This window comes from Lotus japonicus, chromosome 1 (assembly GCF_012489685.1).
Source record: "Lotus japonicus ecotype B-129 chromosome 1, LjGifu_v1.2".
NCBI classification, from domain to species: Eukaryota; Viridiplantae; Streptophyta; class Magnoliopsida; order Fabales; family Fabaceae; genus Lotus; species Lotus japonicus.
The window spans coordinates 75,724,823-75,747,774 of record NC_080041.1 but is presented as its reverse complement, the minus strand read 5'-3'; the positions used below and the strand labels follow the sequence as shown (position 1 = coordinate 75,747,774).

The window sequence follows — 22,952 nt, the reverse complement described above, 5'->3', positions numbered from 1 at the left end:
GACGGGGAACCAACTCCCACGTATTATTTCTAATAAGAGCATTAAATTCAGGCTGCATAGCGAACTTCCAATTAGGATCAGATAAGGCTTGTTTTGGGTTACAAGGCAAGGGTGAGATGGACGGGTCATCAATAGAGACCGAAAGACTAAAAGGCTTTTTAGGTTTGGAAATACCGTGCATGCTATGGGTGGTCATGGTACGAGTTGGAGGTGTAGGTGGGACCGGAGGCAAGGGTAAAGGCGCGGAAGAAGTAGGTGAGGAGGTGGGGGCCGGTGAGGGCGTCGTAGAGTCAGTGGGACTCGACGGTGGGATCGAAAGGTCAGGAGGGCGTGTGGATGTAGTTTGCCAATGATGGATCAGAGAAGGAGGTAGGTCCTCGGTGAAACAATCATAAGAGGACGTAGATTCCAAGGGCAAATCAGCAAAAGGAAATCTAGATTCGTCAAAGATAACATGCCGCGAAATTATTAGTTTTCTGTTTGACAAATCATAACATTTATAACCTCTGTGATTCATCGGATACCCCAGGAAAACACAGGGAGACGATCGTGGCTGTAGTTTGTTTATTGTAGCGGAAGGAAAAAAAGGAAAACATAGACAACCAAAGACACGTAAGTGTGAGTATGAAGGGTCACGATGATACAACCGCTGAGTGGGGGAATCATTTCGAAGAGTCTTCCGGGGCAGAATGTTCAGAAGGTACGTAGCCATTTGAAGGGCATGATGCCAAAAGGAAGGAGGAACAGACGAATGAGCCAAGAGGGTGCGGATCATGTTGTTAATGGTGCGGATTTTTCGTTCTGATTTGCCGTTTTGAGAAGAAGTGTGAGGGCAAGAGAAGCGAAAAATAAGGCCATTAGCATGACAATACCGACGAAAGGAATCATTGTCATATTCACGCCCATTATCACATTGAAGACATTTAATATTTGCAGAAAATTGAGTTTTAATAAGTGTAGCAAGAGTAGTAAATATATCATAAACCTGAGATTTCTTGCTGATAGGAAACATCCATAAAAAATCAGTGTGATCATCCAAAACCAAAACGTAATAACGATGACCAGCAGTGCTTAAAATAGGAGACGTCCATAAATCACTATGCAAAATATCAAATGACCTCAAAGTAATAGTTTCAGAGGAACTGAAAGGCAACCGAACATGTTTGCCTAAAACACAAGAATCACAAACAGTACTAGAACGCGAAGGGTCACAATAAATAAGTTTATTATTCCTAAGGTGATTTAAAGCTGAGGAAGTTGGATGACCAAGACGATTGTGCCAGACACCAGAAGCAAGACCAGCAAAATGAGAGGAACAGGTGACTGGGTAGAGGTCGCCGAGGCTGTTACATCTCAGAAGAGGCATCCCCGTCTGGAAGTCAGACACCGAGAATCCAAAAGGATCCAAAGAAACAGAAACATTATTGTCAGTAATGAGTTGTCGCATAGAAATTAAGTTTTTAATAATTCGCAGAGTGTGCAAGACATGGTTGAGTGCTAAAGGTTTGTGAGGGGTGGGAATAGAAGTGCGTCCCGAACCATGAATTGGAATGCCCTGACCACTACCAACTATCAGTTTCTGATTTAAATAACTTAAATTAGAATAAGACGTGAGAGTACCTTGAGATGCCGCAGTACGGGACGAGGCGCCGGTGTCCATGTACCACGTGGTGTCTGGAGGAGTCAAGGACATGGTGTGCATGGAAGCAGCGATATCAGTGGGTGCTGGAGAAGCAGTAGCGGTGTAGGCTTGAAGACGCTAACCCAGAACGCCGGGTTGCTGCGGAGGACCCATGGGACGCGGCCACTGAGAGGTGGGGTAAGGACAAGGAGGCATGCCCCAAGGGGAAGGGGCCCAACCAGGGGGAGGAGGCCAACCCCAGGGTTTCTAGGATGCCTGTGGAGGCGGGCACCATGGTGGAGGAGCTGCAGCAGAGGAACCAGAGGAGCCAGATGATCCAGTATAGCGGGAGCCACCTTTCTTTTTAGGTTTTCCAGAACTACCCTGATAGTTACGATTTTTCCCGGACCCAGAACGGTAGTTAGAGTGTCCCTGATTGCTGCGGTTGGTGGTGCGCTGCTGAGAAGAATCATCAGAGTCCCGTGGATGGGAAGCAGAAGTGTGCAAAGCAGTCTGAGAGGCAGGGCCTGACATCTTTGCGAGACTGGATTCCTCGAGAATCATCATGGAGCGGACCTTGAGGAAAGGAAGCAAAGGCTCACTCTGACGGATCAGGGTGGAAACACCACGGAAAGGCTCAGTGAGACTAGAGACCAACTGGAGGATAAGACGATGGTCACTAACTGGGGCTCCAACATTCCTCAACTGATCAGAGATATGTTTCAGACGCTGACAATATGCCGAAACATTAGGAAAATCCTCCATGCGAGTGGAGATGAAATCCTAGTCGAGAGCGACAGCACAGGAGTTTTGATTGTCCTCAAACATAGAAGCTATACGGTTCCAAGTAGCCATAGCACCTTTCTCCATAACAGTAGAGAGAAGGTCAAAGGAGATGGTGGAATAAATCCACTGTTTGACAGTAGAGTCAAGAGTGGCCCACCGGGCATAGAAAGCATCGGTGCGCGCAGGAGGCTCCATGTCAGCTTGAGGAATGATGTGGTGGAGCACCTGAGTGGCGTGAGCATGAGTCTCAAACAATTCAGCCCACAAAGCATAATGATCCTTGTCTATCTCGAGTTTGAAAGGAATGTTGTTTTTGATATTGGTGACAGCAAGGGCCGGATGAAAATCCGGCTTGGTAGAGGAGGACGACGGCGTCGTGGGCGTAGGGAGTATAGTGGTGTTGCCGGTTGGAGAGCCAGTGGTTGAGTCGGAGGTAGCCATTGAAACTGCAAAACAGAAGAGTAAAATAATTTTTTTTAAGGTTGCTGGCTGGAGCGGTTGGACCGGGTTGTGTGGAGCCGATCCGGTCTGGTCAAGCCAGTTGCTGGGGAACCGGAATCAAGAGACTGACCCGGATCCGAGTTGGGTCGGGTCTCTTCCTCTATGTGGATCGGTCTCACGTGGGACGCGGATCCGAGAGAGGGAGTGGCCGTTGGAGGTGGCGGCGCGGGCAAGGAGGGCCCGACGTGTGCTTGTGCGGCAGGAGGGGAGCGACGCGACCAACCTAGCGGCAGAGCGAGCGGCCTGGACGGTGGTGCTGTCGCGGGTTGTGGAAAACGCACGAGGAGAAGAACCACGGGTTGCAGGCGCGGTGGGAGAGAAGGAGCGGCGACTCGGTGGCTGACAACGGAGCGGCGGCGGCGACCCTTGGGAGGCTGCAGACGACGGCTACAGTTTTGGGTGGTTGAAGAGGAGAGAAAAAAAATAATATTAATTAAAATTAGGTCAGAAAAGGAGAGGATCTGAACCTGCTCAATGATACCATGAAGGAAATGTTTTCCATGTCTATTATTGATAATAGATGAGGTATTTATACAAAATACAGTTGATTAAATAATAATGACTAAACCTAATTACCTACGTAATTACAGGAAATAGAATAAATAAATTATTCCTATTGTTCTATTCTATCACTTACTTTTATGGCTGTTTTAAATTAAATCACCACAAAACATGTTTTATTGAGTTTGATTTCTTGGGAGTGAGGAACAAGTTAAGAAAACTTAGCTATAACTATTTTGCAAAAAGAATTATTGATAGATAGCATTTTTGTAAACACCCTAGCATTTGTGATGATTATATACGACCACAATCTAAGTACCATTAAAAAATTGCAACGTGTAATGGCTAAAAACCGCCACAAATCTAAGTGATTCACCGTGTCCATACCTATAACTACTATTTGTAAAAAGGTGTTATGCAACTTTTTTTTTATAGGCAAATGCTAGTGGTTAGTTGTTAGTAATTACAAATGCTCCTCCTCAGGATTCGAACCTTGGAACTCCATCTCCAACACCTACTTCTATCCTTAGCTCAACCAGGTGAGCTACCCCTCCCACCCTGTTATGCAACATGATGATATTGTTCATTCAATTTATATATAGTAGAGTGACCCTGAGAATGGAGGTTTATTTGTTTCAAGAAGGAAAACAAAACCCAAATGAAGTAATTGTTCTTATACTTGAAAACTTAAAAGGTTCGACCAAAAAAAAACTTAAAAGGGAAGTTCAAAAAGGGAAAACCCTAGCAATCAATATTTGATTTAGATGATATATGTTTAATTCTTCTTAACTAAAATCTCAGGTATGGTGAAAATGGACCAAACTAAATCACTTTGTGCGACCTAAATCTTACCTTCAATTTAATTTAATGACCCAAGTCTAATATGTTATATGCCAAATTCTAAGGTATGACCTAACCTACTAGCATATAAGTCAACAAACCAATATGTATTTTTACATAATAGCATTTTGCATTAATTTATATTATTAGTAAAAATAAATTATGTAAATAAGTCGGGCTATCAAGATAAACATGTTTTTTTTAATCAATGATCCCACCTTTTTAACTTAACTAATCTTTTAAAAAGCCTTAACCTGGTCTTTTTAATAAGCAGATCAGGTTAGGATGACTCTTGACGAGTTAGGCCACGAGCCTTTATCGGCCCAGCTAGTATTAAGTCTTGTGAATGAAAAAACTACATTATATAAATATTTTCAATCGAGTTATTTAGGACTCTTAAAAAAAAAATTCCCGTGGAAAATATAAAGAAAGAAAGTCTTTGAAATATGGGGAGGAACGTGCAGGACACGAGGGACCACGTGGGGGTCTCCGGTGGCACCGGTATGTACGTTCAAGGAAGCTTAGCTAACCCTGCATAGTCTTTGGACTTGAACCTAATTTTCGAGGCAGACCCTGCTTTTTACGTATTTGTTTTACCAATAATAACAATAATTTATGACATCCATGCCATGCGTATTCTTTTCAAAGTAAGTAATTTATAAATTTTAAGTTGGGTTTAGTAGATAAATGCAAGGATAAACTTGGACTTTAGTAGAGGCTCACGTGCTTGTCTTGTCCTTAAACAACGTGCTCATGTTTTTTTAACAATTTTCCTTTTTAAATTGTTTTTCGAAAACAAAAGGATGATTTGTTTAATCCCCAAAGGTTGAGTCTCCAATTGCAATCTTCAAATTTTGTTTTGGGTCAATGGGAATGAGGCGTTCAAGGTAAATTAACCTTGTTTGAAGAATCGAAGCTAATGTCCGTGGGCACTTCAAAAAGAAGGTTGGATTGCATAATGCCTCAAAATTTGGAATTTATTCATATGGTGGTGTCACAAATTTTTTTTTTTGAAACTTGGTGTCACAACTTATTCCTACGTGTGCATATTTTTATTTTATTTTTTCATTCTCACAATTGATAGCTTTGAGTTTAATTTTTCACTGCATAGTTGACATACTACGCAGTAGCGATCGACTGACTAATAAGTTACGATGTTAATTAACGCAAAGTGTTAAAAACTGTAAAGTTCTTAAACTTCTAAGATTTTTTAGAAAACACCTCCAAACTATCGGACATGACGCAGGTGGCATGCCAGGAAACTATAGGAAATACTCATTCTTGGGTAAGATACAGAGATATTCAAATCTTGACTTATATAGATGTAAGAGTTAAACCTGAAACTCGCGATCAATTATTCTAATCCACCAAATTTACACATGAGATAACTTTAGGAATTGCATTTTTTTTAATCTAAATACTTTCAATTGTTAATTATACTCATCTATCATGTACCATTTTCACCATTATTTGAATCAATTTTAAAGCATAATTCTGCAAAACCTATTCAAAAACATTACGAACTGTATCTATGTACTTAGAACTGTTACAGATGCATGCGTGTACATCACAATCTTTTTTTTCTGGAAATATTGCTTTTCCCATATATACTCTTCACGTGGTGTTGTATTCTTTTTTGGGTAGAAGTTGTATTCCTAACTTGGTCAAATCAAACTATCTTCCATATGTTACGTGCACCAATTTTTATTATTGTTTTGATCCACTAACCTGTGCTGTGCCAGTTCAGTTTATATCATGTGGCTATAGTTTTATTTATCAACACCGCATGGCCCAAAATCGCCAGCCCTACAACTCTTTATTTTTTATTTTTATTTTATTGATTGAAAATGTGAAAAAAGGAATTAAATATGATGCGGATATTCATTTATGAGTCTACCAGCTTCCATTATTCTTTTTTGTTCACAGCTCCCTGCCCTGCGTGTTGAGTTGTCAAACAACCATTCCCTTCAATTAGATTTCTTTTTTCTGAAATAATATATATTCATGATAATATACGCATATTTGAATTGTTTCAAAGGTATTATTATGCTTTTATGGTAGGAAAGATATTATTCTATTTTATTCACCCAAAAAGTATTAATGTAGAGGTAACCGGTAAGTAAGTTATGTATAAAAAACTGGTAAGCTAGTTAGACCGAGTAAAAACACAAGTTCAAATATGGAAAATATTATTTGTCGGAATTCGGAACTGATAGTTACAATTTTCTGAAAAATTGGAGACACCTGATAAAGAAAAAAAAAAAACACTGAATAATTCAGAACAGCTTTTATAGATGAAATGAATGAAGTACTAAAGTAGTTGTTAGGGTGCCACAGTAATTGTTAGGATTTAGGAATAAGTCAAATTTTTTATTTTTTATTTTTGGTCAAAATAAGTCCATTTATCATTTAAGTTTTAAGGACTTTCTCAAGTCCATAACTCAAAGATGAAGAAGTAGAGCCCTATGTGTTGTGCGGAAAATAAGTTCGGGCTTTGCCCGGTGAAGGAATGAAATTGAGGCCCAATCTTTATTTGGTACCCAAATCGAATCCAAAATTACAGTTGCATTAATTTATAAGGTACTTCATCTTCAGGTCACGTAGAAAAACATCCAGGCCCAGTAAGCCGTAGCTTCAGTAGTTCAATCCAAACTTCTATCTGGGATTACATTTTGCACACCGTCAAAAAAATTTCTTCCCAAACCATCCTTATACAATTTTTTTTTGATACATCGGAAAATTAACAGACAAGTAAAAGAAAACTACGGCACAACAAGAGAATCCTTCTGCAGGAGAAGTTGAAGCTCGCTCTCCGGCTGACTAATGGCATGGAAACCAGGAGCCAAGAGGCTATGGCCATGTTTAGCAAGTCAATCTGCAGCTGCATTACCATCACGATGCACCCAGTTAACGGTCACTCTCCAATCCCGAGTCATAAGTTTCATGATTTCCCTGAGCACAAGAACCTGAGGATGGTGAAGAACAAGGTCCTGATGGGTGCGGTCAAGGATTGTGACTAACTCCTCACAGTCAATATCACAGGCTACTTGTTTATACCCCTGTTCCCACGCCATTAACATGCCATCTCGTAAAGCTATGGCTTCCGCTTCAAAGGCGCCACCACCGTGAACCAAGGAACTCTTGTGAAAGTTAAATTCTTTTTTTTTGGTCAAAAAAAGTTAAATTCTTATGTAGGATATCATTATGTTGGCCTGACTAAGTCCACTATCCTACTACTAATAGGGTCCCAACTTGTGTCTGGTTAAGGCTCCACCTCATGTTGGGTTAAGTGCTTAGAAGAACCCAATTTCTTCACTTGTAGTTTAGGGTTTTGCTTGGCATTGGGCTTTAGTTAAGACTACATCTATTTTCTTTTGCCTGAAATATATAGACACATTTTCATTCAGGCAACAAGAAAAAACTCATCGATATGTCTTTCTTTGATGGTTCATGTAGGCGTTAAGTCTTTCATTCGGGCCCTTTTGGGGCACCAAGTGGGCCAATGTGTATAAGCGTCAAACTTTCTTAATGTGACTGATTTGACGACACAGCTAGGGTTTTTCCTTTTTCTATTAGCTCTTTGCTAATATTTCCTTTTATCTTGTACTTGGTTGGAGTACCCATAGTACTCCCTATATATATTAATTTTGGCTTACCTAAAAAAAAAAAAACAGGATGTCACAACTATTGACATCGAATATCAAATCTTTTCTAAGTAAGCTGATCGTACAAAATTTATTACAATCTGATTCGGGTGTATTTGTGTGCGCCCCAAGTGATCCAACCAGGTTTTCATTAAACAAGCATGGCAGTCTTCAATTGTAGAAAAGTAGTGTGAAGAATTGAACTAGACAAAATTGTACCTGCCATCTGCACCAATTATTTTTTGCTTCTAGAAGCCTAAAAGATTTTTGCTTTGCTTCTAGAATTTCAAGTGATATATAAATTTTATACTTTCGAAAGTTCAAGTATCATATGCTAATTTTTTTGTTTTTTACTTTTAGGAATATATTTCTTTAAGTTATAAGTGTAATGTTTTTGCTTTAGGAAGTGTAATTATAAGGAAGAAGATGGAAGTTTAAGTTTTAAAAGCTATTCTTTTATACTTCTGAAATTTCAATGGTGGCAGCGTAAGATTTTTTTCATTTTTTTTCTTTCTTTAAGAAGTTCAAATTTCAATGGGATATATGAAACCTCTTTGTAGAATCTCCAGAGGAAAAAAGTGTAAGGACTAATGATATCTGTGTTTGGTACGCTGTATAGTATAAGACCTGATAGTATTAGGCCTGATAGTATGAGGCCTGATAAAAATTTAATACTATACAATGTTTGGTGAGACATCGTATAACTTCTCGTATTGTTTAACTTAATACAATCCTACGTTTGGTGAAGTGATGGATAATAATAGATAGTATAAAAAATAAATATATGTACAAAAATACCCTTTATTAAAAAAATTAATTCTTTTAGTTTATTGAATTAACTTTTCAGAAAATAAATAGTAAAATTTTTAGAAAACATTTACGGTATACTATATAGCATTTTATAGTACAAAAATTTCAAAGTCATACCAAAAGTTTACGGTATATTATGTAACATATTTTTGATGTCTAGCAAGTCTCATACAAAAACTTCAAACAACGTAATTATATAAAAAATAAGTAAGAACTGTACATTTTTAGTGCACCATATATATAATAGCCAAACTTATTACTCCATAATAAAATATTAAGTTCTAGTGGAAAAAAACATCAAGTAACATCAAATTATAATAATAGAAAACGTGATCAAATTCCTTCATCTACTAACTGTTATAACTTTTAACTGCATAATAAAATTTTGTAACTCCAAATTGCAATGCCCTTAGCTATCTTCAAGTAAATCTCTCACAAATTGAACTCTGTGTTCGCCTTGAAAACCCCAAAATAAATGCACCATTGGGAGGTTTTGCATAAGCAAACGACCAGCCTTGTTGCGCTCCTTAGGTGTGAGATCTTCCAATTTCATCAACTCATCAGCAATTCCCCTTGAATCATTATAAAAGTCTTTCACAACTTTAACACCTTCAGCCATGCACTTGACACTTTCAGCCATTTGTCCCATCCTATCTGCAGACTTTCCAACAACTTCCACTAGCTGGTCAACAAACTTATCCATGCTGTTGGCAATTGCATCTTCTCCTTTTAACCTTTTTCTTGCCCTGCGACCTTCAGAGTGAGTAATTTTCTCCTTAACTTTATTTTGATTAGTGGAAATTGTTTGAGTGACATCTTGAATATCTTCATCACTTAACCCAATAACTTCCTCCATATGTTCATCAGTAATATTGTTCCCATGAGTATTAACTTCTTTGTCCAGGTCCTCAACAACATCAGCGGGATCTTCTGCACCTTTCCCATTGGCACGATCTTTCCCAAAAATTATCACCAACCGGTCAAAATGAGGAAACACTTTGTTCCTATAATTCTTCACAATGTTATCTTTCTTCATGCAAGAAACAGTAAAAATAGCCACATCAACTATTTAATATAGAAAAAAATAAACAAGACATTCAATAAATGACTTTAACAATTGGATAACCTTGTTAGCTTGAATGTAGGAATTCCAAACATCATCGCTATCAACAAGAATTTTCTTGTTCACTTCATCCCATCCAAAACCACTTGTGTTCAGCATGTCATATAATTCCTTATACTCATTTTTAAGCCTCCTAACAATGGATTCAATATGCGGTTTCACCTTTAAGCCTGCTGTAGGGAACTTGGCTTCTAATTTTTGCTCCAACCATTTAAAAGTACCACTTTTAAATTGCCCAGCGTCACACCTTTTGTTATTAGCAACAGCCTCTTCCAAGTAATCCAATAACGCATTAAACTCTTCATCACTCCAAGCCCTACGCTCTACTTTAACTTTTACAGCTTGTTGTGTAACTTCAGATGTCATGCTTGTACAAATAATATAATGCAAGAGACAACTATAAAAAGTAGCAATAAAAAACTGTAGGAAATTTTATATATCCATAGCAAATTGAATGAAAGTTCCATAAAAAAAAATTCCAAATTCAATGAAAACACCATCACTTCAAGGTGTATCAAACAAACTCAACAGACATAAAATCACTACAAGTGGCCTCAAGGATTAACCCAATCATTATACATTTCATTTGCCAAAGCGTCTCTCCATGCAGTCCAAGCTGCACTTGGTTCAATAGTTTCAATGTTATCATGTGGTTGTTCATCTACCTCTTCAGTGGTAGGCATGTTCTCCAACTCTGTTTCTAATGGATCTACAGACATTTCTCTCCTAATAAAATTATGCAATAAGCAACATGCAATAATTATTCGGTTATGAGTTTTAACAGAGTAGCTAGGACTTCTGAGAATTGCCCAACGCATCTTCAGCAATCCAAATGTTCTTTCTATCACATTTCTAGCTTGAGCATGTCGCTTGTTGAACAGTTCTCTAGGATTTGTTGGAACACGTTGATGTCTCCACTCACTAAGATGGTATCGACTTCCTCTATAAGGGGCAAGAAACCCTTCTCCATTTGTATACCCACCATCTACCAAGTAGTAGTTTCCTATTTCAATAACAAATAAATTAAATATTTAATTTTATTTTATTAAAATATTGAATTTGAATGCAGTTATTATATTAGTAGTTATTATATTAGTACCTGTAGGAACCTTAAGACCATTTCTCCTATTAACTGCGTCACGCAACACCCTAGCATCTGAAGCTGAACCCTCCCAACCTGGTAGCACATATATAAATTGCATGTCTCGTGAGCATACTCCTAAGACATTTGTTGCAATTTCACCTTTCCGACTTCTATATCTTGGTTTATCAACCTCAGAGACATTAATACGAATATAAGTTCCATCTAGTGCCCCCAGACAACCCTAAAATACATAAGGAAACTCCTTTTAATAATGTTAAATCTTAGTTATATATGTAGAAAGGATATGATAATTAATAAGAAAAAATATCTCTAATGTAATTCATACCTTAAACCATTTCCATCTATTGTCAATGCAATCCTCAGGAATCGGATCTGGTGTTTTAAGTAAATTCTTTTGCAACCTTAAGACAGAACTTAACACTAAATTGAAGTATCTGCTAACAGTTTCTCCAGATCTTTGGAATTTAAATTTTATGACACGATTTTTAGCATGGTGAGCCAATATGTGTAGAAACATCGCAACTTGTTCTTCTATTGGCACTAACCCATCTTCCTTTAGCCTACCCTGAACTTGTAGAAGAGAACACAACACACGAAATGTGTTGGTATCCATCCGTAGCTGTTCCACACAAGTAACATCATCATTTATTAGCCTACTCATGAATGACACTCTTGATTCTTCTCTTACCCTTGGTATTGTATGTCTCTCTTGGAGCCTCTCATATTGCCTTTTAGCCACCTGACATAATTGTAGGTATGATAGAATACATACAATCGTCTTCTCCAAAAAAGCTTGTTCCATTATCAAACAAGTTGACAAGGCATTGAGAAGCTCACTTGTACTATTAAGCCACTCATTAGGGTCATTTAACCACTGATTTGGACCAGAACCTTTACTAGGATCCATTTCACCTAAAATTTAAAAAATTTAAAATATTATCTAAAAAGCTATATACATAAACAATTTTGATTCTATACAAGTTATTCCATAGGATCATACTTTAATCAATATATAGAAACAAATTTTTATCATACTTGTCAAAGTAATTTATAGATTTGAACTACAAATACTTTAATTCAGAAATAATTTAACAATCTAAATCGCAACTTAGGTTTTTATAAGAAAAAACATATATTAAATTTTCTCATGCCACACCTCCCTAAACACAACTGATCAAAACAAATAGGATAAAGCAGAGTTAACTCTTAACTTTAAAACTTAAATGATTAAAATTTACTAATAAAGCAAAGAGTTAACTGATTAAAATTCCTTATTAACCTTTCTTTCTTCTGAGTGGACAACACAAGCAACTACAAACTCTTAATTTTGTTCTAGGTATATTTTGGTAAAAACATAACACAATATAACAACAATTGCAGAGACACAGTACAAAAAACAAGCATACACTTCAAAACAATTGCAAAAACATAACACCCCACACAAGACACAAAAGCCTCCAATAAAACATATCACCCCCTCCCCCCAGCACGCACGAACCACCGATCTCACACCAATTGACAACCCAAACAAAAACTAGTAAACTCAACTACCAGTAAAACCAACTAACTTAGATTATTTGAGGTAGATTTGTACAGTGGACACTTTCTCTTTTCATTTTAATCTGACTTTGAGTGAAGTAGTTAACATGTTTTAGTCAAATTTCAATGAATTGATATTGTCAAGTTTTAGGCCAAAAGTACTATAGATATAAGTCATATAACAGACGCAAATTTCAATGAATTATCCTCATACTAAATTGACAAAATAAACTGCATAAACACACAAATCCCACCTGCATAAACACAGCACATATGACATAAACTGATTTAAGCCAGACAATTCTAATCACCATACACCCACAGAGATTCCCCTCTATGAAGACAATATCAACCACATATGAATTGGACATAGGCACCCCACTGCCCCCTCGATGCACAGAGGCATCACAACATATGAATTTTACCCAACAAAATCCCACACAAAGAAACTACTCAAACAATTTTCAATATAAGAAAATTAACAATTTTCATAACAAGGATGATGTAAACGATGAAAGAAAACAGAAGAGATTATAAGGTGAGAAATTGTAAAATATCCATGGAGAAAAATAACTTACTTGATAATGGAGGAGAAAGAAGAGGAAGAAGATGAATCAAGTCGTCAAAGAGAGGAAGCTAGAAGAGGAACGTGACAGAAGCCAGAAGAGGAACGTCGATGGAGAACATGATGAGCGATTACGAGATGAATGGGGCTAGGGTAGGGTTGGAATATTTTTAAGTAGCTAATACATCAAAACTTATCAGGCCTTATCCTCCCTTTAGATGATGGATTAAATTATCCATCATTTTGATGTATTAGAAGGATTGATGGATAAAATAATCCAATACGATGTAAGCACCAAACACTTGATAAGCCCATAACGTATTGTATTAGCTTATACAATCAGGCCTAATACGGTGCACCAAACGGGCCCTATGTCTTGGTATGTCTCTATTCATGATCCATCTGGGTAAATTTAGATGAAAGTTCAGCCAGGTAGGTTCTGATAGAATCAGGATATGGAGAGAGATAAGGAGAGAAAATGATATATAAAATTATTGTTATAATGTATAGAATCAGGATTGAGGGATAAAAATAAATATAGAGCTGAACCCAACAGGGTCACATAGAAATGTTACAATAATTTATAACATTAAGGAAAAATATATCAACAAAAGGGAAAAGTTATGGGACCTGAAACTCAGCTTCTGAAGGAGTATAAGCCAAAAATAAAAACGACGGTCAATGAGGTTCCCGCTTGAGTACAAGCCTTGAACTTGAGAGTGAGTGTTGAACATATATAAAGGAAGTATCACATTGCTAAGTTGGAGACGAAATCAATAGAATATAAGTTGTGTTGGGAAATAATCTGTTGGAGACGAAATCAATAGAATATTGGTTGTGTTGGGAAATAATCTGTTGGGGAGATGCTGCAACACTTGGACTGATGAGGATGTTGATGACAGAAGCACTTGAAGATTCAAAGCGTGTATGCACACTAACCTTTAGGTTCAATTCGCCGCGGATGATGATTTAGAATAATGTAAATAAGAGAGAAATTAGTTTTGATGATCTCAATTTCGTGCCCCAGTATCTCATGTTCACCACCAACGGGTAGGATTTGAACCCAATACATGTAGGTAGCATAAAGAGTTACCAACCACTAGACCATCTCAAGATATTAATAAAGTTTCGAACATTAATTTACATAATCAATAATACACTGCATATTCCAAGTTTATATATTTTGGAAATATTTCTTATAATCCCCCACCATTTACAAAATATAACTTAATCCATATTTCTGAAAATATCATGATTTCAATAATGGTATCTTACGATTTGAACCATTACGTAGTAAGATAATGAGTTTCACTTGTCCCGAATAGACATTGGTAGACAAGTTTTGAACCAACTATTTAATAGAACAAGTGTGCATAACTTACACATGATGACATGAAATCTCGGTATTATCAAAAGAATTTTAGATTTGACTCATTCAATAAGGTCTTGTGTCACATATCTTTTAATGAGAATTTAAGAGTCAAGCTCTTTAATTCCATGAAGCGGCCCCACTTCATTATCATATAGGTAGACTATATCAGAAATGCGCCCATAATTATGCATTCCAACAAATATATGTTATATGTCTATTAAGAAGAAAAACTTCATCCTACTACTTTATTCTTAGAGTGTACTTTCATCATTGAACTCAAAAAATATTTTTTCTTAATTGTGAGTTGGGTTTCCACTATTGGTGATCAATTAGATATAGGCTTGAGACCCATCTCCAATGATGTCTTCAACATCATGTCCTTTGTCAGACCTTTCGTCAACGGATCTGCAAGATTCTTTTTAGTTCTTACGAACACTATGGAGATTACTCCATTTGAAATTAAATCCTTCATATAGCTATGCCTTAAACCAATATGCCTGGATTTTCGACTACATACTTGGCGGTATGCTTTTGATAGTGTGGACTGACTATCACAATGTATGGATACTGGTGCCATTGGTTTTGGCCAAATAGGCATCTCATATAATAAATTCCTTAGCCATTCATCCTTTTTACTACCTGTAGCAAGAGCAATAAACTCTGCAGCCATGGTGGAGTCGGCAATGCAAATTTGTTTGTTTGAACCCCAAGAAACTGCACCTCCACAAAGGTTGAAGTTCCATCCACTAGTGGAAGCATGATCTTCTACATAAGTTACCCAACTGACATCTGTATATCCCTCCAAAACTGAATGATAACCATTATAGGTCAAACTATAATCAATTGTCCCTTTCAAGTATTTCAATACTCTATTAACAGCATGCCAATGATCTTTACTTGGATTACATGTATATCGACTTAACCTAACAACAACATATGCAATATCAGGTCTAGTTCAGGTCATGACATACATTAAACATCTGATTGCCTTTGAATATTCAAGTTGTGCTATAGGACATCCCTTATGTGGTTGTAAATTAGTATTTTGATCAAAAGGGGCAGAAACTGATTTGCAATCAAAATGATCAAATTTCTTAAGTACTTTCTCAATATTGTGAGATTGGGATAAACCAATACTCTCACCATCTCTTATGATTTTAATTCCTAAAATCATATCTGTTTCACCTTGATCTTTCATATCAGAACTTTTGGATAGGAAAGATTTAGTCTTTTCTACATCATTTAAATTAGTCTCAAAGATTAATATATCATACACATATAAACAAATCATAACATCTTTTCCATTTTGAAATTTACTATTCATTTTTCAGATTTATTTATTTTATATCCATTAGCAAGCACAACTTAAGCAAACTTTTTGTGCCATTGTTTGGGTGCTTGTTTTAACGAATATAACGACTTAGTCAATTTACACATTTTATGTTCTTGTCCTTTGGTAACAAACCCTTCAGGTTGTTTCATATACACCTCTTCATCCAACTCTCCGTTTAGGAAAGCAGTTTTAAAATCCATTTGATGAATTGCATATTTATAAATGGAAGCTAGTGCCCATAGCACTCTAATTGATGCAATTCTTGCAACAGGTGCATAAGTATCAAAATAATCAATACCTTAATTTTGTGTAAATTCTTTAGCAATAAGTCTAGTCTTAAATTTATCAATAGTGCCATCAACTTTCATTTTCCTTTTAAAAATCCATTTACAACCTATTGGTTTGGGTCCTGGTAGAAGATCTACTAGTTTTCAAGTTTTATTACCCATATTTGAGTCCATTTCCAAAACATCACTATCACAGTAGATTTTCAGTAAATTTATGACAATAAATATCATCAACTGATGTACATCACATAGATGATGTCAATCATTACAACTCAATTCATTTTGCAATTATGCAGCAGAAATCATAAAAAATTATGTGTTCTTATGATATAAACAATTAACTCTAATATCATAACATCATTCATTCATGTATAAGGAATGAAAATCAAACAAATTCAAACATGAACATTAATAATTTTATATTGCAGCAATCACATAATCTCATGCAGCAGAAAATCAATATACTTAAGTTCTCAAAAACATTAATAGAAATTTCAAGACATTATCCATGGTTCAAAATCACCATTAAAGGAAAACTACCAATTCTCTAACACATGCTATGATATCACATGTAAACTTAATCATACTAAAGCATGTAGAAGATGAGTCTTAAGAATTTATAGTCTTCACAAGTTAGAAAGGTTGTGGGTACTAACCTCTATTCATATGTGTGATTGATCCCATTTGATCTTCCTCTTGTTTCAGTCATGGTTTCATTGTCCTTCTCTAATGGTCTTGTGGTGTTCAGAACATACACCACTTTCAAGGTTGTAAGGAGGAATTGCATCTTTTTCTACCATCGGTTAAAATTGTCTCCATCAAACTTGTCCAATTTCACAAAGTTAGATGTCATATCTTTGAGTTTTTTTTTGGTATGCAAAAGTATAATATATATGAAGAGGTACTAGGGGTACCTCAAAGCCAAACACCAAAAAACAAAAACAAGGTATGTACAATCCAAACCAATACCAGGCCATAACAAACTATCCCAGCAACGGGAAACAGAGAAAAACGAGGAGAAAAAGTAGGAACCAACACTATGAAGGCCACACGGAGAGCAACTAAAACCAGATGAGAGACAATATGTCTCTAGATCAACGCAGCAACGTCCAAAAGCTTGAGATGGACTGAACCCAAGCTCTCTCAAGGACAATTCAAGCACAACACCGGATTCGACAACCATTCATACATAGAGCACTTAAAGCCTTTCGACTTGATCTGCAACCAGTTCCAGGCACAGATTTGAGCTATTTCCAGAACTTGCGCTGCGTTTTGTTGGTCGTTCCTGAAAATTATCTTGTTTCGGAGAAGCCATAAAGACCAGCCTACCGCCAGCCACATTGATAGAACTCCTGTCCTCTGGTTCAACATCTTTAACTCAGCCCCATGCTGGAGAAAATGGGTACTGCCACTTTCAGGCAACACTGTTCTGATGCCCAGCCACCTGTATACAGACATCCAGACACTATAGGAAAACAAGCAATTAAAAAAGAGATGCTCGGTTGATTCCTCTGCTTCTCCACAAAAGACACACAAAAGGGAAGCATCTGATGGCAAGGCACTTCTTGATCTCAGGCTTAATCGCGATTAAATCCTCCCCCATAATAGCCTCCACCTAAATGCCAAGGTATTCGAGGGTGCTCTGATCTTCCATAGGGCATTAAAAGCCGGTTTTGTTGCTTCTCCATCTAGATTTTGCAGAAAGTTGAAAGCTGAACTCACCGTGTAAATTCCTTCGCTACAAGGTTCCCAACTCCACTTGTCCTTCCTGCCCTTTGTAAGATCTACTGTCTTATTTTTAGCCCTAAGCTCTTCTACCATAGCTTCGTCTCTAGCCAAGATAGGCCTTCGCCAAGTTAAACTCCAACTCCATGAGTTGTTCTCCCACTGCCCCATCTATTTTATGCAATTCAGCTTTTGGTTAGACAGGTTAAAAAGCCTCCAATACCTATCCTTTAGACATATAGAACCACTCCACACATCCTCCCAAAACCTGCACTCATTACCTTCCCCCAAGCGCCTACTCAAACCTTGGTCAAACCAACATACTTCTGAACTTTCAGGGCTAACTTGTAAGATATCCCGCCACCAAGCTGAAGCTTTATCTTCAACCACAACTTGGTCACCTACGGCTGGGATGTGATATTTTGCCCTAATTACCTTCACCTATAAGCTACTTGGCTCGTGTAAAATTCTCCACCTCGATTTTCCCAATAGAGTTATATTGAACTTTCCTCATTCTCTCAACCCCAAACCACCGAGCTCCTTTGGTTTACAAATGGCATCCCAACTCACCCAGGCTATGCTTCTTCTATCTTCCATCCATCCCCAAAGGAAGGATCGGATAATCTTTGTGCAAGTGTTGATCACTCCTTGAGGCATTTTGAAGAAGGAAAGGTAGTATAATGGGATAGATGAGTGGTGCAGCCATTGATTACGAATAATTGAACCTAAATATTGTTGGGAAATAATCTGTTGGGGAGATGCTGCAACACTTGGACTGATGAAGATGTTGATGACGAAAACACATGAAGATTCAAAGCGTGTATGCACACTAACCTTTAGGTTCAATTCGCCCCACCAATTAATGTATATTGGATGCAATGGAGAAAAACGGCGAATTCCCTTCAGGATACTTTGAAGACCTTGATGTGATTTACACTAACACACCAAGCCTACCTTTGATAATAGTTACAGAAAAATGATTCCCACACTTCACTCTTGCATTAGTGAAGTGGAGGAGGATTTAGAATAATGTAAATGGGAGATAAATTGATTTTGATGATCCCAATTTCGTACATATGTATGTCTCAGATTTTGCTGCCATAGTATCTCTTTTTATAAAGATATTAACATCCTCTCTTGGAGAAACATCTTTAGAAACCGTTATATACTATTCATGTTCACCAACAGACACAACTAATCTAGTGGCTCATTTGGTGGACACGCTTGTTACAACACACATGGGGTCGCTAGTTTGAATCCAAGGGATGCGTCTTTTTGCCATATAGATAATTTAAAATAATTAACAAAATACCAAAAGGTAGGACTTGAACCCAGTACATGTAGGTAGCTGATGAGAGATTTTTCTATACCGATACTACTTTTAAAATCCTCAAGATTCAATTGTAGTATAACATAGGGTTTTGTCGTATCTGCAGGGAATTGCTAATACAAATGTCGTTCTCTAGTAAAATTACTCAAGCAATGGATTTCCAAAAGGTTGATGATTTTAGTGATCAAATGCTAATGTAATGTAAATTAAACAAAGCGAGAATAAAAAGGATAGATATCAAGATGAGAAAATTGTTGGACTTGGAGTTCACCGTTTAACTACTAGTGTCCTATGATTCTATATGCAAATTCATTCTTATCTATGATTCATCTACACCAGTTCTACCCTACTTCATTGATTCCTCACATGAGTGGATATATATAACTCACTTTCCTAAACATTGATTCCTCACATGCATATAAAAACTAAGTTATCTTTAAGCTTAGGTGTTTAAATGACTAACAAGCCTATTTCCATTCCTGGACATTAGGTTTATTAGATGGTTAATCCTAGGTTGGACTCTAGACGCCGTACCTTCCGCTCTTACGCCGAATCAAGCGATATGTTCTAGGTGCGCAAACTAAAACATATCATTAAGAACAAGAGACAACCATTGAATAATGTGATAGAAACTATATTACATATAGAAATCAAGAAGAACACATCATAGTTAAAGGTTACATCCAAATCCAACAAAAAAAGGGTTTAGCAATCCATTTCCATGGATGCTTTAAGGCTTACAAAGAGAAACCAGAAGATGATGACGATCTGTGACGTCCGCTGAGCATTCCCACCTCGATGGATGATCAAAGAAGTCCAAACTTATCTTCTTATCCTCAGTTCTACGAGTTCTCTGTTATGTTTCCCTAATTTTCCGCTGTCAATGTAAAATACGCTGGTTTGTTCCTTTTATAACAGTTTTGTTTGCTCAAGCAGTCCATAGTTTGCTCAAGCAAACTCTTTCTTCAACGTGAAGGAATTGGGAACCGCCTTTCAACCGCTCAAGCGACCAAATGTTTGCTTGAGCCAACTTCTGAGCCAAACACTCAAAACCTTCTGTTGCAGGATGGCTTGAGCAAACTTCTGAGTCAAACAATCAAAACCTTCTGTTGCAAGATGGCTTGAGCAAACTTCTGAGCCAAGCACTATTCTTTGATGCTTTCTTATGATTCAAGCCTCTTTGAAGCAAATCTTCATTCCCAATTCATTCCTACATCAAAATTTGATAATTAACTCTTAGATTCTACAAGAACCTCTAGTAAACCACATCTTCACAATTGAGGGTAAATTTGATAGCTATTTCACATTTCTAACCCTAATAAGTGCCCAAGAATGATATCAAAATTAAGTAAATTTGGCACTTATGAGTAGCATAAAGAGTTACCAACCACTAGACGATCTCAAGATATTAATAAAGTTTTGAACATTAATTGATATAATCAATAATACACTGCATATTTTCAAGTTTATATATTTTGGAAACTTTTCTTACAAGCAGGAGAGTTGCAATCCCAATGACCTTAAGATTTTTGGGTAAGACTTCTACTCCAACCTGACAAGTCCGCTCACCATGAATCAGACCCGCACACTTCTAAACCCAACATACGAGACACCACGAAGACCGACACACTACTAGAAAACAATCGAATTAAGACAGAATTTTACGACGAGAAATTATTCCGTCCCAAAATAATTACTTAGTGACGGAATTCGTGACGCTTTATTGTCGCAAAGATTTTTTAAAAAATTAATTTAACATGTTGGGATGGAATATTTATGTTGTCGCAAATTAGGGACGAACTTTTATTTATCGTCGCAATTTGGAGACATACACTTATATTCCGTCCCAATGTAGCCATTTATTTTGGAGGGAAACATGGCGCCAACTTTTGCGACGCAATAATTTAATTACTCTGTCCCAATTTGTGACAAACTTAGCAATAATTTTCCGTCGCGAATGTTTTTAAAAAATAGGCTTAATTGCACTTTTGGTCCCTCACGTTTGCCTTTTGTGCGGTTATCGTCCCTAAAGTAAAAAAATAGCAAAAAACGTCCCTCACTTTGTCAAACGACAACACTTTTGGTCCTTCACCCCTATTCTGTCCAAATTTTAACGGTTTTTGAAAAAAGAATTAAAAAAAAAAACTTATTTTTTCAATCCTCTTCGTTCACCTTCGGGCTTCAACACCATCAAAACCCAAAACATTGAAACCCAATTTCTGAATCAACTCATTAATCTATTAACATTCATTTAAATCACAACAAAAACATGAAGGATCATGTAAGAGGAACGTAATGCTGGATATGCAATGAGAAGGCTTGACAGAACAAAATTTGGTAGAAAGGGGTGTCAGATTCCAAATCCATGATCCTTATAACCTTCAATCTTGCTTACTTCTTGTCACAGATCTAAAAACAACGATAACCTCTTTCAGGTTCAGGATCCAGGTGGGTGAAGAAGAATCCCAATTCATAGCATCCCTAAAAAACTGAGCAAACCCATGAACCAAGCACCCTTCTCCCCCTAAAATTGAAGAGAAATGGAAAAAGGGCAAGTAGAAAAGAGGAAGAACCCGAGGGAAATCGAGGTAGAGAATGGGGTTTTCGATTCAACCATGGTTCTTCTGTGTAGTGCTCACAATCACAAGCGAGAATAAAGTCTAGTTCACTTCTACGCAAATCCAGACCCAATCTATGTCTCATACTCAGATCTAACCAGTGCTAAAGAGGTGGGGTTGAAGGTGTTGGTGCTGGAGAATGATCTCGATTCATGCTTTTTCTGGTTTGGTGGAGGGGAAAAGATAATGTTTTGGTGGAGAAGGATCTCAATTCATGTGTTTTGCTGGTTTGTTGTAGGGGAAAGGCTAATGTTTTGGTGGCTTGTTGTTGATGATGAGTTTGTTCTTATTTTTTCTGGAAAATAATTGAAGAAGATGAAGAACATCATAAATTTTATGGGGTTTTCATTTTTCTTTTTTTTATTAAATTTTTTTTCTTCAGAAAACTGTTAAATATTTGACAGAAAATGTTAGTTTTTCGACAGAATAGGGATGAAGGGCCAAAAGTGCTGTCGTTTGACAAAGTGAGGGACATTTTTTGCTATTTTCTTACTTTAGGGACGATAATTGCACAAAAGGCAAATGTGAGGGACCAAAAGTGCAATTAAGCCTAAAAAATATTATATTTGGCGGGACGGAATTTATATAAATCGTCCCAAATTAAATATTTATTTTGGTGGGAAACAAGGCGCTAACATTGGGGACAAAATCTTTTAATTATTCCGTCTCCATGTGTGACGGAATGAACAATAATATTCCGTCACAAATGATTTTTAAAATAGATTCGTTATACTGGGACGGAATTATACATTCTGTCACACGTTAGGGACAGAATATACATATCGTCCCAATAGTTTTTAATTTTTTTGGTGGGAATCATGGTGCCAAATTTAGGGACAGAGTTTCGTAATTATTCTGTCCCAACTAGTGACAAAATTTGCAATAGCATTCCGTCACAAGGGTTAACTAACAATATATCTATTAATTTGTGACAAAAAATATATTCTGTCACTATTTAGGGACAGAAATATATTAACTGTCGCGATTTCGGGACGGAATATATATACCGTCGCAACAATTTTTTAAATATTTGGTGGGAAACATGGCGCCAAGTTTTGGGACAGAGTTTCGTAATTATTCTGTCACAATTAGTGACGAAATTTGCAAGAACATTCCGTCACAAGGGTGAATTAACAATATATCAATTATTTTGTGACAAAATGTACTTTCTGTCACAACTTAAGGACGGTATATATTAATTGTCGCGATTTAGAGACGGAATATGAATACCGTCCCAAAAAAATTGATATTT

At 36.9% G+C, this 22,952-nt stretch overlaps 4 protein-coding genes across 4 annotated transcripts; all 4 read right to left on the bottom strand.

Moving 5' to 3' along the window:
• Positions 1-1,888: 1,888 nt before the first annotated feature.
• LOC130746460 (uncharacterized) lies at positions 1,889-2,386 on the bottom strand. Its single transcript, XM_057599092.1, has one exon. The coding sequence runs from the start codon at positions 2,384-2,386 to the stop codon at positions 1,889-1,891; it is 498 nt and encodes a 165-aa protein (XP_057455075.1).
• Positions 2,387-2,404: 18 nt separating this feature from the next.
• On the bottom strand, positions 2,405-2,848 carry LOC130746451 (uncharacterized). Its single transcript, XM_057599082.1, has one exon. It carries the CDS (start codon positions 2,846-2,848, stop codon positions 2,405-2,407), a length of 444 nt encoding a protein of 147 aa, XP_057455065.1.
• A 4,271-nt stretch (positions 2,849-7,119) lies between these two features.
• LOC130746441 (uncharacterized protein At2g29880-like) lies at positions 7,120-10,192 on the bottom strand. The gene is made up of 3 exons (XM_057599070.1): positions 9,830-10,192; positions 9,185-9,733; positions 7,120-7,308 (listed from the first exon to the last, which is right to left on the bottom strand). The coding sequence occupies exons 1-3, from the start codon at positions 10,190-10,192 to the stop codon at positions 7,120-7,122; spliced, it is 1,101 nt and encodes a 366-aa protein (XP_057455053.1).
• Positions 10,193-10,294: 102 nt separating this feature from the next.
• LOC130732047 (protein ALP1-like) lies at positions 10,295-11,838 on the bottom strand. Its single transcript, XM_057584174.1, has 3 exons — positions 11,257-11,838; positions 10,926-11,151; positions 10,295-10,829 (listed from the first exon to the last, which is right to left on the bottom strand). Exons 1-3 carry the CDS (start codon positions 11,836-11,838, stop codon positions 10,381-10,383), a joined length of 1,257 nt encoding a protein of 418 aa, XP_057440157.1. The 3' UTR covers positions 10,295-10,380.
• Positions 11,839-22,952: the final 11,114 nt, after the last annotated feature.